This window comes from Pseudonaja textilis, chromosome 4 (genome assembly GCF_049901715.1).
Source record: "Pseudonaja textilis isolate UNSWEBS1 chromosome 4, rPseTex1.2, whole genome shotgun sequence".
In the NCBI taxonomy this organism is placed as follows: domain Eukaryota; kingdom Metazoa; phylum Chordata; class Lepidosauria; order Squamata; family Elapidae; genus Pseudonaja; species Pseudonaja textilis.
In genome coordinates this window covers 28,216,422-28,232,258 of record NC_141993.1, presented here as the reverse complement: position 1 = coordinate 28,232,258, position 15,837 = coordinate 28,216,422, and the positions used below count along the sequence as shown (strand labels likewise).

General features: G+C 37.7%; 1 protein-coding gene across 1 annotated transcript in view; it reads left to right on the top strand.

Moving 5' to 3' along the window:
* KNDC1 (kinase non-catalytic C-lobe domain containing 1) overlaps positions 1 to 15,837 on the top strand; it is a 79,293-nt gene that overhangs the window by 23,578 nt on the left and 39,878 nt on the right. The window contains exons 4-7 of the mRNA XM_087932075.1: positions 4,967 to 5,113; positions 8,331 to 8,448; positions 10,630 to 11,567; positions 15,424 to 15,538. Of these exons, the coding sequence (XP_087788201.1) occupies positions 4,967 to 5,113; positions 8,331 to 8,448; positions 10,630 to 11,567; positions 15,424 to 15,538 (1,318 nt within the window). The remainder of the gene's footprint in view (positions 1 to 4,966; positions 5,114 to 8,330; positions 8,449 to 10,629; positions 11,568 to 15,423; positions 15,539 to 15,837) is intronic.

Genomic DNA, 15,837 nt, shown 5'->3' with positions numbered 1-15,837 from the left:
GTGAAAACGCAGCTGAGCAGAGGGTTGCAGGAAGCCGTCGTAGCTGGCAGAGCACCCAGGCCACCACAGGTGCCCCAACACAAGTGTTGTTGAGTTAACCATGCCCACCCTGGCCACCCCCCAAGGTCAAACAACCCTGATGGGGACCTCAATGAAATAGAGTTTGACACCCCTGATCTAAGCTATTGTATCATATAGGCTTTTAAAATGTGACTCATTTAATTAACTATAGGAACAGCAAACATTTCTTTCCTACCCTTTTCGGGCAACCTTTAAGACATATATAATTGTGTTATTCTGAACAGTTTTGTAGCAACTAGTGTCTGCAGAATCTGGTTTTAAAAACTACTCTGCTTTCTGTGCTTTTCCTTAAGTTTATCTCTGCCTGATTCTATCTGTGTATACAGCTGCAACTTTTAGTTTCAGTGCTCCTGGGCAGATTTCTGTAAATGATATTGCTTAGATCCATCTAACCTTTTCTTTTCTTTGGGCTTAAAGTATTTTCCCTTGACTTAAGGAAGGGAGATTATAAACTATGTGTGTTTAAATTCTTTTCTTGATCCAATAAAGGTAGTGCCTTTAAACTAATACACTCTCACAGAAATAGTGTACAAGCTTTTGGGGTCTCTTTCCTTGTGTGTTCCTTTAGACCTCTGTTGAGGTTTGCATATTTTCCCTTGTCCTGCTTAACATTTTCATTACTATAACTACATGAAAAACAATATATTGTTGAGTTTCATTGAATAAGTTTAAAATGGAAATTGAATCAGAATAAGAAATTTGTCATATTCTTTTAAAAGACACCAGTATCTTTGTTCTTTGCTGAAATGGGTTTTTATGGAATGTAATATGATAAATTGATTGTTTTATTAAAGCTGAATAGAAAAAACAGTTATACACATCACAACGCTAAAATAATTTTCACCCTGCCATTTGGATTTGGAACGGTTGGTTGTTGTCCAGAAAGTGGGCAAGGAACCTCATTCCATACTTGAATTGAGAAGTTTGTAAATTTTAGACCACATGAAGGCAAAATGAAGAGAATTAAAGGGGAGCAATGGCAATAAGATAAACATATATATTAATTTCCTATTTGAAGTTTAAAATATCCTATCCATTTCTTTCTTAGTTTGGTCTCACCTATGTTCAACACCGCTCTTTCAGATAACAGCTATCTGCTTCTTTCATATTTTCTCGATAGATAAATTTCTCCCACTCTGGTTTTGCATGATTGCTGGAAGTTTCTGTCCAGCAGCCATATCCATCTGAAAACCACCTTGTATTTTGAATTTTTCCTATGTTCAAAAGCTAGGTTGAAACAATAGCATATTATTGCAAATACACTAGGTATTTTTTAATGTCATGTTCTTATCAGAGTTGTTGTAAGGATAAAATTGATGGGATGGAAAAACATTATGTATGCATCAAGTATAGTACTGTATATAGTGTCAACCAGCTAAAACAAAGATCAAAATATCACTTAGAAATCTCATATGTTTTTGCAGGAAACTTCTGATTATTTCTTTTAAAGAGTTTCTGTGTGTTTGTGTTTGTTTGTGCATGTATTTGCACTTTTGAATAAGTGCTGTCTCCTGGAAAGTCTCTGAAGTTTTCTTGGTAATTTTTTCTGAAGTGGTTGCCTGTGCCTGTTTCTTAGGGCTAAGGGAGAGTGACTGGCCAAAGTTCAGCCAGCTGGCTTATGCCTAAGTCAGGACTAGAATTCATAGTTTCCCAATTTCTAGCTTGATGCCTTAACCACTACACCAAACTGCCTATTTGTCTCTTGGAGTGCTGAATCATATTTGAAGGATTGAGACTGTTTTTGTTGAATGTATATCTGATTGCTTTTTAAACAGTTCACGACTTGGAGCCCCTTGGAGCCAAAAGATTATAGTCCCCAATAGTAATCATTCCCAGAAACTCATCACTTCAAAGATATATAAAACTCTGTGTTGAGCTCAACTTGCTTACTTTATCTGCTAAATAGTCAAATATATTAGCATAATTATTGCTTGATTGCATTTAACATATTTATAACTTACTTTTCAGCCAAGATTTGGTCTCAGAAAAGTTTGCTTTTGAAAGCAGTGACAAAAACATATGCTGTATTTCTGAGTACTGCATAGGTGTTTTGACGCACCATATTTTGTACAATATATGTGTAATATATCTGGTCCCAAATGTTAATGTATTACCATAACTAAAATTTCCCCTATAACTATATCCCATCACCCCTCTTGATTTCTCCCATGTCCAATTTTGTTCATATTGCAAAATATGTATGATTTTATCAGTATGTTTTTTTCACAGAATAGCAATAGCACTTAGACTTACATACCACTTCACAGAGCTTTCCAGCCTTCTCTAAGCAGTTTACCAAGTCAGCATGTTGCTTCCAACATTTTACAGACCTTGGAAGGCTGGGAAGCTGACTCGACCTACATGAGTCTCTACTAGATCCTTGCTGGAAAATTCACTGTGTTAGTGTTTGCATGTATTAAAATAGAAGCTATTCAGTTCTGTTTTTTCATCCGTGGTTTTAAAAAACTGTATGATCATTTGTATTCATTCATTCACTAATATGCATTTTGTCTATAACTTTCATAGAATTGGGAAGGTTTATTTTAGCCTTTACTAGAGCATGTCCAATAAAGGTCAGCCAATCACCCCTCCTTTTCATTTTTTCTTGCCCTCCAAAATTATTTGAAGATGGGTTCTGATAATTGATCTTGGTTTTGTTACCAATACAAATAATTCTCGACTTGCAACAGTTTATTTAGTGAACTTTCAAAAGTTACAACAGCACTGACTTATGACTATTTTTCACACTTACGAACGTTGCAGCCTCCCCGTGGACACGTGAACAGAATTCAGATGCCTGACAACTGATTCATATGTACAAGGGTTGCAATATCCCGAGGTCCTGTGATCCCCTTTTGTGACCTTCTTGCAAGCAAAGTCAATGGGGAAAGCCAGGTTCACTTAAGAACTGTGTCCCTAACTTAAAAGCTGCACTGGTTCACTTAACAACCATGGCAGGAAGGGTTGTAAAGTGGGACAAAATTCACTTAACAAATGCTTCACTTAGCAACAGGAATTTGGGGGTAAATTTTGGACATAAGTTGAGGACTAAAGTTGTACTTTACCTGAAGGGAATGAACCAAGTTCCCCTTGTTTTCTAGGAAAACCAAGAAAGGGTGGGGCCTGTGTTTATGTAAAGTGCATTTGTGCAAAGGTGCAGTGGACTAGCTCTACAGCTCTGGGAACACTAAAGATCTTCTTTTCATAATTTATGTCAGAGTGGTTTGTACCTTTGAATTGTCCTACAAAACTTAAAAGGAGATATTTTGTCAATTAACATCTGAATTTCTTAGATTACAAATGTCAGGACTGCTTTGTAGCAAGTCCTTAAGCTGTGCTTCTACCCATCTCTTGTGCTTTTTATGAAACCTGGCAATAGGGATTTCCAGTCTTCATCAAGCTTATGTATAAGAAAAAATTGTATTTTCCCCATGTTGAAATTTCTGCCTTGATCCTTTCTTCCTTTTCTTTTCCTATCTTGTATTTCATTAAAAGAGTCCTTAAAACTATTAACTCATTAATTTTACTGAAGTTAAAATTATAATTCTTTTTTTAAAAATGTTTAAAGTATAACTCTTGGTATTGTTCTGAGGAATATTTGGCAGAGATAGTTTACCTGTTCTGTTTACAATAAATAGTTTGGACTGATTTGAAGAAAGCTCCATCTAGTGGAAATCTGATAAACTACTGGCTTTGTTTTTACCTGAATTAAAAAGAATCATTCATGGTGACAATATGTCGGAGTTGTTTCAGATACTATTTATTTTCCATCCTGCTGATGATCGTGTGCATCAATCAAAAATAAACATATCATATTGCATCTTAGTGTGATGCATAAATCTATAATTGTATTATTCAGTTTAATTAACTCTGCCATGTTTGCTCCTTCCCAGAACTATGTAATCCTGATACAATGGTTCAGCTGAGACATTGTAGAACTAGTTAAAGCTTGTTCATTACTTATGTTGTATTTGTAAGGGGTTTGCTTCTTTTTTAGTGCAAAGATATGAATGGGGAATCAGGGAAGTGGGTAATTTTTTTCCCTTATATATATTCTAACTCCAGCCTCCAGGTTAGCTTAATACAGAGTTTTCCCTTTCAACTATTTAGTCAAGAAAAAAAGAAGGATTAGTGTTATAAAATATGAAAGGATACATTTAAAGACATTTCAAATATTCTGTAATGGAATGTCAATAAGAGTCCTTTTATGTTGTACACAAAAATGAGATGTCCATTCATTCATTCATTCATTCATTCATTCATTCATTCATTCATTCATTCAATGTATATGCTGCCCAACTGCCAAGGGTGATTCTACGCTGCTTACAAGCGTTCCATTACAATGTCCAATAAAATTTTAAAACAATAAAGATCTTAAATTTAAAATTCAGTGAAAATTAAATTGACCAAGATGGGGAGAAATGGAGCAAGGTACACACTTTGGGACAGTGGGAGGAGATGGGATGTTATCTAATCTATTACCCATCTTCAGAATGCCAGATCTCCATTGGGGCGCCAAGCCAGTTAGCACAGCCATGTCTTCAAACCCTTTCGGAAGGCCAAAAGGATGGATCCCGCCAAACAAAAGTCTTTGACGGATGGAGTCCATTGCATGCTTTTTCTACCGGTGTGGGTGTGACAGTTCCTCAGATAGCCCTGAACCAACTCCATGAAGGACTTTAAAGGCGGTAACCAACACTCTCAATTAGACCTGGAAGCGAAACCAATGCAGCTCAAAGAAAACTGCTTGAGTAGTGCATTCTGCACCAACTTAAGCTTCCAGATAATGTTAATTATAACTCACTGGTTTTAGTGAGGCTAAGTTGGATTTAAATACAAAGTGGTACTTGATAGAGTACCTTGTTTTTGTTTTTAATTTCTGCAGGCCCATCTGTATTCCTTAGGAGCTACTTTAACAGCAGCACTAGAGTATACAATGGAAACTGAAACGGATCCGGAATTTAGCCAGGATCTCTATTCTCTGCTTGGACAAATGCAGAAAGAAAATCCTAAAGAAAGGCCAGACATTGAGGTAAAGATTATTTTGTCAACTGAACCTGATTTGTCGTCATGAATTGCAACATTTATCCAATCTTCCTTTCACTGTTTCATTAGAAGATAATTGGCTGAAGCTAAATATGGGTAAAACACCTTTCCTCGAAATGTAAGCATTATTGTTATATAGAGAAGTGAATACAGTATGTGTTGTTTGGCATTAATATAATTTGTCATTTCTGAATAGGAGTTACTATTTTTCTTTATCAAAAGGATAACAGTTTGGAAATATACCTTTCCCTTATTAGTGCCTGAGTTTTTAGGGAGGCAAACATTCTAAATAAACGTACTCAATGGAATTTTTAAAATAATGCATTGCAAGGAAATGAATTGTAGGTCATAGCAGTTATGATGCTTACCATAATATCAGAAAAAAATGAACTATGTGCTAACCTAAGAAGTCAGGACTGTATGTAATGTTTGTTTATCAGAATATTTTAGACTTGGCAAGTTACTTGGTTTGTTTGGCTCAAATACTTTGACATTGCTCATATGTATATTTTATTTGTTTGTTTATTGCAAAAATGTATATTCTGCCAGCTCCCAAAGATTCAAGGCAAATTGCAAAGCAGAACAACAAACTCTCAAACAAATCCCAAATCCCGCAATAATAAATAACATTGCACTAACTCTTCTTTTTTAAATCAAAACACAAATCCAATTTAAAGCATTCTCAATTCCTCACCCTCCTACCCCCACCCCCATCGAGTAATATCTGAAACATGGCAGTCAAATTCAGGGTTTTGTAGAAGGACAAGATTGTGGGAAGGAAAATGCACCTCAAGGGGCAAGCATTTCGAGGTTACTCCATTGAGGTGGACAATCTAAGCCATGGTCCCCAACCTTTTGGGAGTTCCTTGGAGAGAGTTTTTTCCATGGATAAGAGGGCACGTGGTTTTGCATACTGCCTGCATCCCACAGATGGGCTTCGCTTGATTGCGCAGACTGCCAGTCCTCAACCGGGGATTAGGGACCCCTGATCTAAGCATTCTATCCAAAGGTGAATACATGGGCAGGATACCCTGTTTCTCCAACAATACGGCCTCCCCCAATAGGAAGTCCCAGCATGTTTTATAGGCATGAAATGAAATAAAGCCCCCCCCCCCAAATTAAGGCCTATATTAAAACATGCGAAATGGGGGGGGATGGCGGGGGGGCTTGCTGTTAGGAAGTACTTTTGTTGCATACCCGGATATGGTGCTGCCTGCGTTGACCCTGATACAAAGTGCCCCACCAACGCCGAGGTCAACTTCCAAGCCGTCGCTGCCTGCCCTAAGATGCAAGGGGGGGGAATTAAGTCATCCCCGAAAAGACAGCCTAGCTGTTTTTTGGGGGCTCAAAAAAAAAATAAGACCCGGCCTTATTATATGAGAAACACGGTAATAGGAGAAGGTCACCTAGAAAGTTGACAGCAACCAACCCACATAAACTTTATAAGCTGCGTCCAGCATTTTGAATTAAATGCAGAAACCAATTGGACCTTCTAATGCCAACTGGGTTAAGGCTTCCTTGCCCAAGACTTCTGCTTGCTGCTGCGCTAAGAGCCAGGGAGCCCAGGAGAGCCCTCAAAATCTATTCCTTCAGTTTAAAGTTGTTGTGGCTATACAGTCTCTCACATGTCTCCAGATGCTAAATAACAGCTGCTATTGCATGGGATGCGGTGGCTCAGGGGCTAAGACTCTGAGCTTGTCGATCAAAAAGGTTGACAGTTTGGTGGTTCGAATCCTAGCACCGCGTAACAGAGTGAGCTCCCATTACTTGTCCCAGCTTCTGCCAACCTAGCAGTTCGAAAGCATGTAAAAATGCAAGTAGAAAAATAGGGACCACTTTGGTGGGAGGGTAACAGTGTTCCGTGCACCTTCGGCATTTAGTCATGCTGGTCACATGACCACAGAGATGTCTTCGGACAGCATTGGTTCTTCGGCTTTGTAACGGTGATGAGCACCGCCCCCTAGAGCTGGAAATGCTAGCACATATGTGTGAAGGGAACCTTTATCTTTTACCTTTACTGCATGTCTGGCCTGGGGTGATGGTGTGCAACTGAGTTTTTGCAGCATTATGTTGATATTTCATCCTAAATTAATATTTGATCTACCTAAGCTGCTGCTTCACTCCAGATTTTAAATATCATGGGTGAGTGGGTTACCATATAATAGAGCACAGATGAACATTTCCCCTTGTGATCTAGGGTCCCATACAATAGCACAACAGACTGGACCTCTCCCCTCATGATCACCAGTTAGAATCATATACTCCAGAAAGATCCTTCATACATGGTGTTTCTTCATCATTTGCTCTGTAGGCAATCTAGAAGAATAGAATGATGGATGCTATTAAATGCTACTAAGATATCTGTAGAAGCAAAAGTACATACACCCTTCTTCCATGTTTCAGCCAAAGTCATCTATCTGACCAATCAATGCAACCTTGGTCCTATGCCCAGGTCTAAACACAGACTGGAAGGGATCCAGTTAATCCACTTCTTTTAGTTAAAGGCCCCAAATCTTTTCAATTCTCCTAAATATGTCACAACAGCCTTCCAGAAAGTCATCAATCCAGTCCTTCCCCAGAATAAATCTTGAGCAACCCCGAACAAAGCTTCTGAATGAAAAGAACCCAACAGTGGTCTTTTCATTCACAATTTTCATCGCTGTCATAAACTTGTGAATGAGTGTGTGCCCCATTGGGTTTACTTATACTCATGTTTCATTTTTAAGTCCAAAGTATACATCTCTGAAGAGCAAAGTGCAGTGCTTGGACTTCAGCTGCATTTTTAGTTACATTTCTGTTTCCTGGAAATTGCTGTTTTAGTTACTAGGAGATGCTGCATGTTTACTATTGAAACTTGATTTCTGCTATAACATACTGCAAACCTAATTCGAAGCCTTTTTATTCATTTAAAATCCCCTACCAAAAAATGAACGAAGGATGGAATTTTAACTCAAATGTTGGTACAAAAAAAGCAGATAAGGTATTTCCCCAATATAAATTATATTATATTATCATATCTATATTTTAAACAGAATAAAATATTTTCAAATATTATGCTACATACTAATTTGTATACACATAATAAATCAACAGTTGACGAGAGATGCAAATGCTGAAATTTCCAAGGTAATGTTAATTGGTTGGAACATATGAAAACACAGCTAGATAGTTGATAACGTGTCTCTATATAATTGTCATTGTAGGTTGTTATATCGTTATGCAAAGAGAAACTCAAGCTTTCCTCCCCAACTGATATTTGCCAGGCTCTTTCAGCCACTGGAAGAAAAATGCTTTCAATTGAATCATATGGCACCTTTCAAGGTATAGTTTGCATATTTTGGTGCATATTATGGACCTTGGAGTAATAATATCAAAACAATGTTTGTTGCTCATGAATTGTATGGGCTGAAGTGACATCTAGTTCTTTATGTACAGGATAATTTTTTTAAAAAAGTCAATACAGTTCTAGGCTGCATAAACAGAGAGATAGAATCAAGATCATGTGAAGTTTTTATACCACTTTATAATGCCTGGGTAAGGCCACACTTGGAATACTGTATCCAGTTTTGGTGCCCACAATGTGAAAAAGATGTTGAGACTCTAGAAAGAGTGCAGAGAAGAGCAACAAAGATGATTAGGGGCAGGAGTGGGATTCAACCAGCGTTACAACCAGTCCAGTGATTACGTTTTGCATGTTACGTTTTACGCACATGCAGGTGCACAGCGTTCGAAAAGTCTCTTTTCCCCTGCTTTTTCAACCTCAGCTGTGCAGGAAATAAAGGACAGGTAAGAGCCCGGGCAGGCGGGTGGGCCAAACAGCAGCAAACACAGAACCGGTTCTGTGTCTGCTGTAAGGCATCCAGAAAGTATCCATGATATCAATCACTCCGAGACATTTTCTGTCCAATTGATTTAATTAGAAACAGATCTGGCATTTCAAAGGCAATTTCCCAAAGTGAAATTATTTTTGCGCATTACACAGAATCTACCTTCTCTCCTCCCACTTCTACACTTCATAAATCATGAGAACCAATTAACTGCAACTGGAATTTCTTAATACGACATACAGAATAACCTTGAACTTTTCAACTTCTCCACCCCACCCTTCCATGAAATGTGACAGCTGATTTTTAAAGGTGACATCTGCTGCTCTTCAAAGCTACCAGCTCTATAGAACCAGATTAGGGGGATGGAGGATGGAACATATGAAGAGCGGTTGCAGGAATTGAGTATCTCTAGTTTAATGAAAAGGACTAGGGGAGACATGATAGCCATGTTCCAGTATCTCAGGGGTTGCCACAAAGAAGAGGGAGCCAAGCTATTTGCCAAAGCAGGACAAAAAAGCAATGGGTGGAAACTAATCAAGGAGAGAAGCAATGTAGAACTAAGGAGAAATTTCCTGGCAGTTAGAACAATTAATCAGTGGAACAATTTGCTTCCAGAAGTTGTGAATTCTCCAACATGGGAAGTTTTTAAGAAGAGATTGGATGACCATTTGTCTGAAGTGGTATAGGATTTCCTGCCTGAGCAGGGGGATTGGACTAGAAGACCTCGAAGGTCCCTTCCAATTCTGTTATTCTATATTCAGATGGTCCTTGGCGTACGATCACAATTAATTCCAAAATTAATCGTAAGTCATGCTGGTTGTTAAGTGGATCACCACATGACCACACTCAGTTTTTTGACATTTTATGCAGCAGTTGTTAAGTGCAAACTGTGGTCATTAACTGAATCAGTTTTACTCAGTAAACATTCCCCCCCAACCCGAAACCCGCAGTAAATGCTAGATTCTGGCAAGAAATATTGTAAATCACCCTCATGTGACCACAGGATGCTGCAAATGGCCATAAACGCAGGCTGGTTGCGAAGCATCCAAAATACAATCATGTGACAAAAGGTAGTCAAAATTTCAAATCTAGGGCACAAATAGCCCCAGGAAAGTCTGTTATAACTTCAAATAGTCATTAAACAACTACTCCTAAATTGAGGACAACCTGTACTTCAAAATAGTCTTCTCTTTTTATAAGGAAATGTGAATTTCCAAGCCTCCTGTTTGGCATTGTGGATGTGTTGATGTTTTCAAGCAAGCATATAAGCCAAAGGTCTCCAAACTTGGCAAATTTGAGACTTGTGGATTTCAACTCCCAGAATTCTCCAGCCGGCATCCCGGCTGGAGAATTCTGGGAGTTGGAAGTCCACAAGTCTCCAAGTTGCCAAGTTTGGAGATGCAATGTAAGCGATGGTTGGCAATGATCTAGTTAGCCTAATCTTACCCAGATGTTACTTCCAGGCTGTGACATGATGGAAAGATTATTGGCGTGCACAATATCATGGGAAGCCATCAATAGTTTGGTATTTTTTAAAGTTGCCCTTTCTTATTTAAGTTTTGATAATAGCACCCCATATTAATTTCTAATTTTCGTAGCACTAACAAATTCAGGATGGGATGAGGAGGCAGGAGGAAAAAGTGCTTTTAATAAAAGCCTCTTTCTTTGTATCTAGACAGTTCTGATAACATCTGGGAAGGGACATTCTATGAGAACCCTTCGCCGTATGAAGATTGCCCAGGGGATAACTTGGCTAAGACTAGAACACCATCACCAGAGGACTTGAAGTTTGCTAGAAGTGAAAGTTCTTCTGGCACCGATGCTCCAAATGATGGAAACAGTGATGTAAAGACCATGAAAATCAACAAGAGGAAGGAAAGAGTTTGCTGCCAAAGTATTTCAACCTGGGTTACAAAAAGTCAAGAGAGGAACAGTTTTATGAAACGCAACAAGGAGTTAGATGCCAATCCATATGCAACCGGAGCGGAAGGAGATACATTTGAGAGATACTGTTTAAGGAAAATTAGAACTTTTCCAAATGTGCCATTTAACTCCGAGACACACTCAAGAGCATGTTTATCTTTTACAGGGCATCACACTTCACTGACAAGAAAGCAGTATCAGTTACAACCTGGTTGTACTGAGGATACTCTCTTAGAAGGAACATTAATTCAGTGTGATCATCCTGAATCAAAATCAGCATCTCTTCCGCATAACAATTTTGGAGAATTTTGTCTGAGCCCAAATACATCTTCAGTGAATCCAAACTATAGTGATGACAAAGAACCTGTGGATATTTTTCCATATCGTTGTGCTGTTTCTGAGACTTCAGGCCAAAATAATCCATCACATGCAACAGAAGAAACAAATACTGGACAGAATGCATTAGAAAACTGTTGTGTAAGTGAATTCCGCAATGAAACTCCTCTAAAATCAGGTCAAAACTGTTTGTTTTATATTAACAAAATGTCTCCCACATTTATGGCCTTTAAGGAAGATGGACGTAAGTCAAGCATGCTAAGTTCACCTGAAGAGACACACAGGGAGAGAAAAGACTGTTGGAATGAAGACAGACAATATGACGACGGGGACTCAGAAATAGGAAACAATGAGGTAGCGAAAACAAATCCTTCATTTAAAAACTATTTTAATTAGTCTGGCACAGAAAGAACTTTATTTCTTTGTGGAGATGTGGGAGTGTGGCCCTACAATTAAACACACTTAACACATATATACTGTGGTGAGGTAGTGGGGCAACCTTTTATTACCAGCACTTTAAAAAGGAAAGTTTGAACGGGAAATTGTTAATAAACCTTTGGGTTTGAAAATTTAAGTGGTTAAATTTAGTGCACTAAAATATAAATGAAGTAAATTTCTACTTTATCACACTAAATTAAAAACCACTATTTTGAACCACTTTACGGCCAATTTTATAAAGATCAAGGTTCTGATTCACTTTTTTAAAAAAGTTGATACATGTGGCATGTCAGACTTGTCAGGCAGAATGCTTTTCTCAGCAATGGGATATTTTCGTCAATTCTTGATGTAATAGATGCTGGAAAAAGTGTACTGGAAAAGTACCACTGGCAGTAGGTGAATTGTTTTTTTGATGGTAACTTGTAGATGGAGCACTAAAAGCAATTTTATGTCTGAGGCTGCTATGATCTATACCAGTATCCCTTTACCATGTACACGAAGGTTTTAAAATAAGATGCCAGGGATATACATAAGAAGTCCTATTCATACAGTAAAAGCAGGCTATTGTATGAGTAAAACAAAGAGAAACAGAGGAGTAAAATTTGCAGTTTGGTTCAGTGTTCAGGAATGATTTGAATGTTTTCTGCTTGCATTAGGTAGTGTTCATTTTGGAAATAGCAACACTGTACAAATCTTAACGCGCTCCTTAGATTCCAGCTTTCTTAATTTTAATGTTCCTTTTGTCTCGAAAATAACATAAATTTCCTAAGATGCTCGATCGGTCAACTTTAATGTCATCCTCATGCTTCTATGCTCCTCTTTGCTTTATGTCAAAATTACATTGCGAAACCCGCTGCCTGCCAACTTCATAACTGTATCTTCAGACTTTTTAAATGGCTTTTTCTTTGCAATTCATAAATAAATCAATTCAGGTGTGACTGAAAAGTCTTTTTCTCTAACCTTAATTTTAACCTCATTGCCGTGTCTCTTTTTCATGCAGTTGCCATGGCTTTTGAACTACAATATAAAACTTTTGTATGTTCTCTTGCTTTGTTCTGATAATTTCAACCTCAGACTGTCATAGAAGTGAAAATCAAGTTGCCGATGGACAATATATAAGTTGCCGATGGACAATATATAAATCTGTTCAGAAGCTGGATGCAGTTTTCAGGAAAGAATTCCTTTTAATTCTCAGAAAAGGGTTTTTTTTTTTTTTAACAAAACTAAAATAATAATAATCCAACCTTTGTCCACTTAGAAGGAAAAGAATGCTCCCTGAAATATTGAAGCTTTCAAACACAAAGTACAGTGGATGAAGAGGCAAAAATAAACTTACAATTTTGCTTCCTTTTCTACTATCCATGAGCCTTAAGTATTCAGAAATGTTGTTCTTAATATTTATAAATGAGATCAACTCTTAGCAGTAAAACTTTGGTTCCTGACTACTGGTAGTTACTCTAACAGGGCACGGTAGGTAGTCCCCAGTGCAGATGCTAGGAAAAAACATCTTTATTTAAAAAAGCCAAAACTTTAAAAAATTCGCCAAATCTGACAAGATGTTACAAGTCTTCTCAGAGGCTGTCCACTTTAATTTTTAAAATATTCTAATTAATTGATGGGGGAGTCTTTTGACAGCTAGAAGGAAGACATATAGCATGAGGTCCACGAGCGTCTAAGCCTTGGCTTATCAAATGGTCTTCAACACTTTTGATGATGAGGTGGCAGGGCATACATAATAAAACTTCAGAACAGTTGCACTAGATCAATACTGCATTTGATTTGGTCTTGGTAGAGAGATTCCAGACTTTTAGACAGGAGTTTTTTTCCTGCCTAAACATCACTTGAAGTCCTTCCTTTATCATTAATCTTCTTTGTTCAACTATATGAAGCCTAACTTTCGACTGGGTTCCAGGTGTCTTCAATTTTAGATGTAGTTATAGAGAGAGTGCCTTGAAAATTCAAATCTACTCATTGGAATTGTAAAATTCGGAAGATTCCTTTTTATTCAAGGAGCAAAGGAAATAAGCTTTTAAAAAAACTGGTAAACTGGGAACAGCCTCATCCTCAAGAGTGAGGGACTTAGAGAAAGAGAGACATCTAATGAGAGGAGCCCTTGGGGACAGGGTGGTAAATTAAGTCTCCTGTACGCCATTCTAAAGAAATGGTAGACAGATGAGAAATCAGCAATAGGCAGGAAGGCCAGGAGAGGATCATAGAGAAAGAATTTTCTCCAGTACTTGAGGGACTGTCACAGAGAGGGATGGATTGACTTATTCCCCAAAGAACCAGAGGGCAGGGCAAGTAATGGGTGTAAGCTTGTTAAAGAGAGATCCAACCTAGAAGTAAAGAGAAATTTTCTGACAGTAAGAGCAATGAATGGTATAGCTTGCCGCCCGGAGCTGTGGGTGCTCCGTCCCTGGAATTTTCCAAAAATAGATGTTTTAAATTCCAAAGTTTCCAAAAATAGACTGGATGTTTTAAATTCCAATTCCTTCTTCTACCCCTTCCCACCTACCTCCACCCAAGATGCTAGATTACTGGAGTCTTTGGACTCCAGTTAATTCTGTTGAATCCCAGCCCTGTTTGTAATAAGACCATGCTCCTCCACAGCCTAATAACGGTGAAGAGGAGGTTCCTGGTGTGTATCACCAAGACCTGGGTAGGTGACCACAGAGGGCTCCCTCTGTCTAACCAGGTTTCAGGCTAGCTGTCTCAACCAGAAAAAGCAAGGATGCTAAGAGACCATCTCACTTTAGAAAACGCTACTTATGATTTAAAGAACACAGCCAGGAGCCCTAGGGAAAGAGTTGTCTCAGTCTTCTCATATCACTCAACTACAATCCTACTCAAGTAATTTCTTCTTTTTCTACTTGTACTATTGTTTCTGTTCCTGGCATTTGTTGTTCCTGGTTGCAAGGTCCTTCTGTTTTGCACTGTGCTTGCTGCTGTTCTTATAGCAAAACTATCTCTGTGTGGTCCAAGAAAAAGTTTTATTTTTCTGTTGGCTTGTTGCATGGTTTGACCATCGTTTTTAAAACTATTTCTAAGCCAAATGGTCTCTCAATCATTAACATGAGCCAATTTGAACTAGTGGTTAAGGCATCAGGCTAGAAATTGGGATATTGTGAGTTCTAGTCCCACCGCGGGCTCAAAGGCAATTAGTTTGTGTAATCACTTTCTCTCAACCAACTCACATCACAAGGGGTGTGTTGCAATGCAAAGAGGAGGAGGAAGGAGTAAAGGGTATATTCCCTACCTTGAGTTATTTATAAAAGTAATAAAGGCAGGATGAATATTATTGATTTTAATAGGATTCTCTCTTATTTCACTGATCAGTCAAGGTGAAAAAAGTAACCCTCTGTAAGAACTTTTCTCTGCATTTTCGATCGCCTTATTTACTTCTTTTTGTTCGAGAAGAACATGAAGCTTTACAATTGTATAATTGTATAGTTTCATATTCTAATTTTATAACTATATAATATTGCATTATATTTGGGTGGAACCTATTTCTCTGTGTGCTAGAAGAAGAAATAAAAGTAATTCTTTTGCATATTTATATCAAAGGCACTAAGGCATTACTGTTTGTATTTTTGGAGAAAGTGAGAAAAATCCCAGTATTTTGAGAAGAGGTATTACCTATATCATAAATGCAATAACTTATGTTCATAGATTAACATGCATATATTGTAATTTAAATTTAACACACATTGTAATGAGTATGGCTTCAAAAACACTTTTTGTTTCACAGCTGTCCTTAACATTTTGCTTTCAGTGTGTTTTTCTGAAACATCTCTTAATACAGTATGGTAAACCCTTGAAAGATTATGAACTCTGGGCTTTATGCCACGAATGTTTGCTCACTCTGGAGACATATACAGATTATCCAGGTATGACTTTTGCTATTTTTTCTTTAACTAATGTATTTTTTTATTTTAATATTTACAACACGCTTCATTTTTTTTCAATGCTCTCGGTATGGAGTGAATAGATACTTTAGAGATATGCATTTTGGCTTCCTATTGTACCTCGTAGCCAACCAGCTAATAAAAAGTAGTGGCTGTGAAAGGATAAGGGACTACATTGATCCATACAATAGAAAAATGGATTGTAAAATAAACTTCTTATATTTTAATGTTGACTTTAACTCAGATATTATTTATCATCTACGTAATGGAAACTTGTAAGA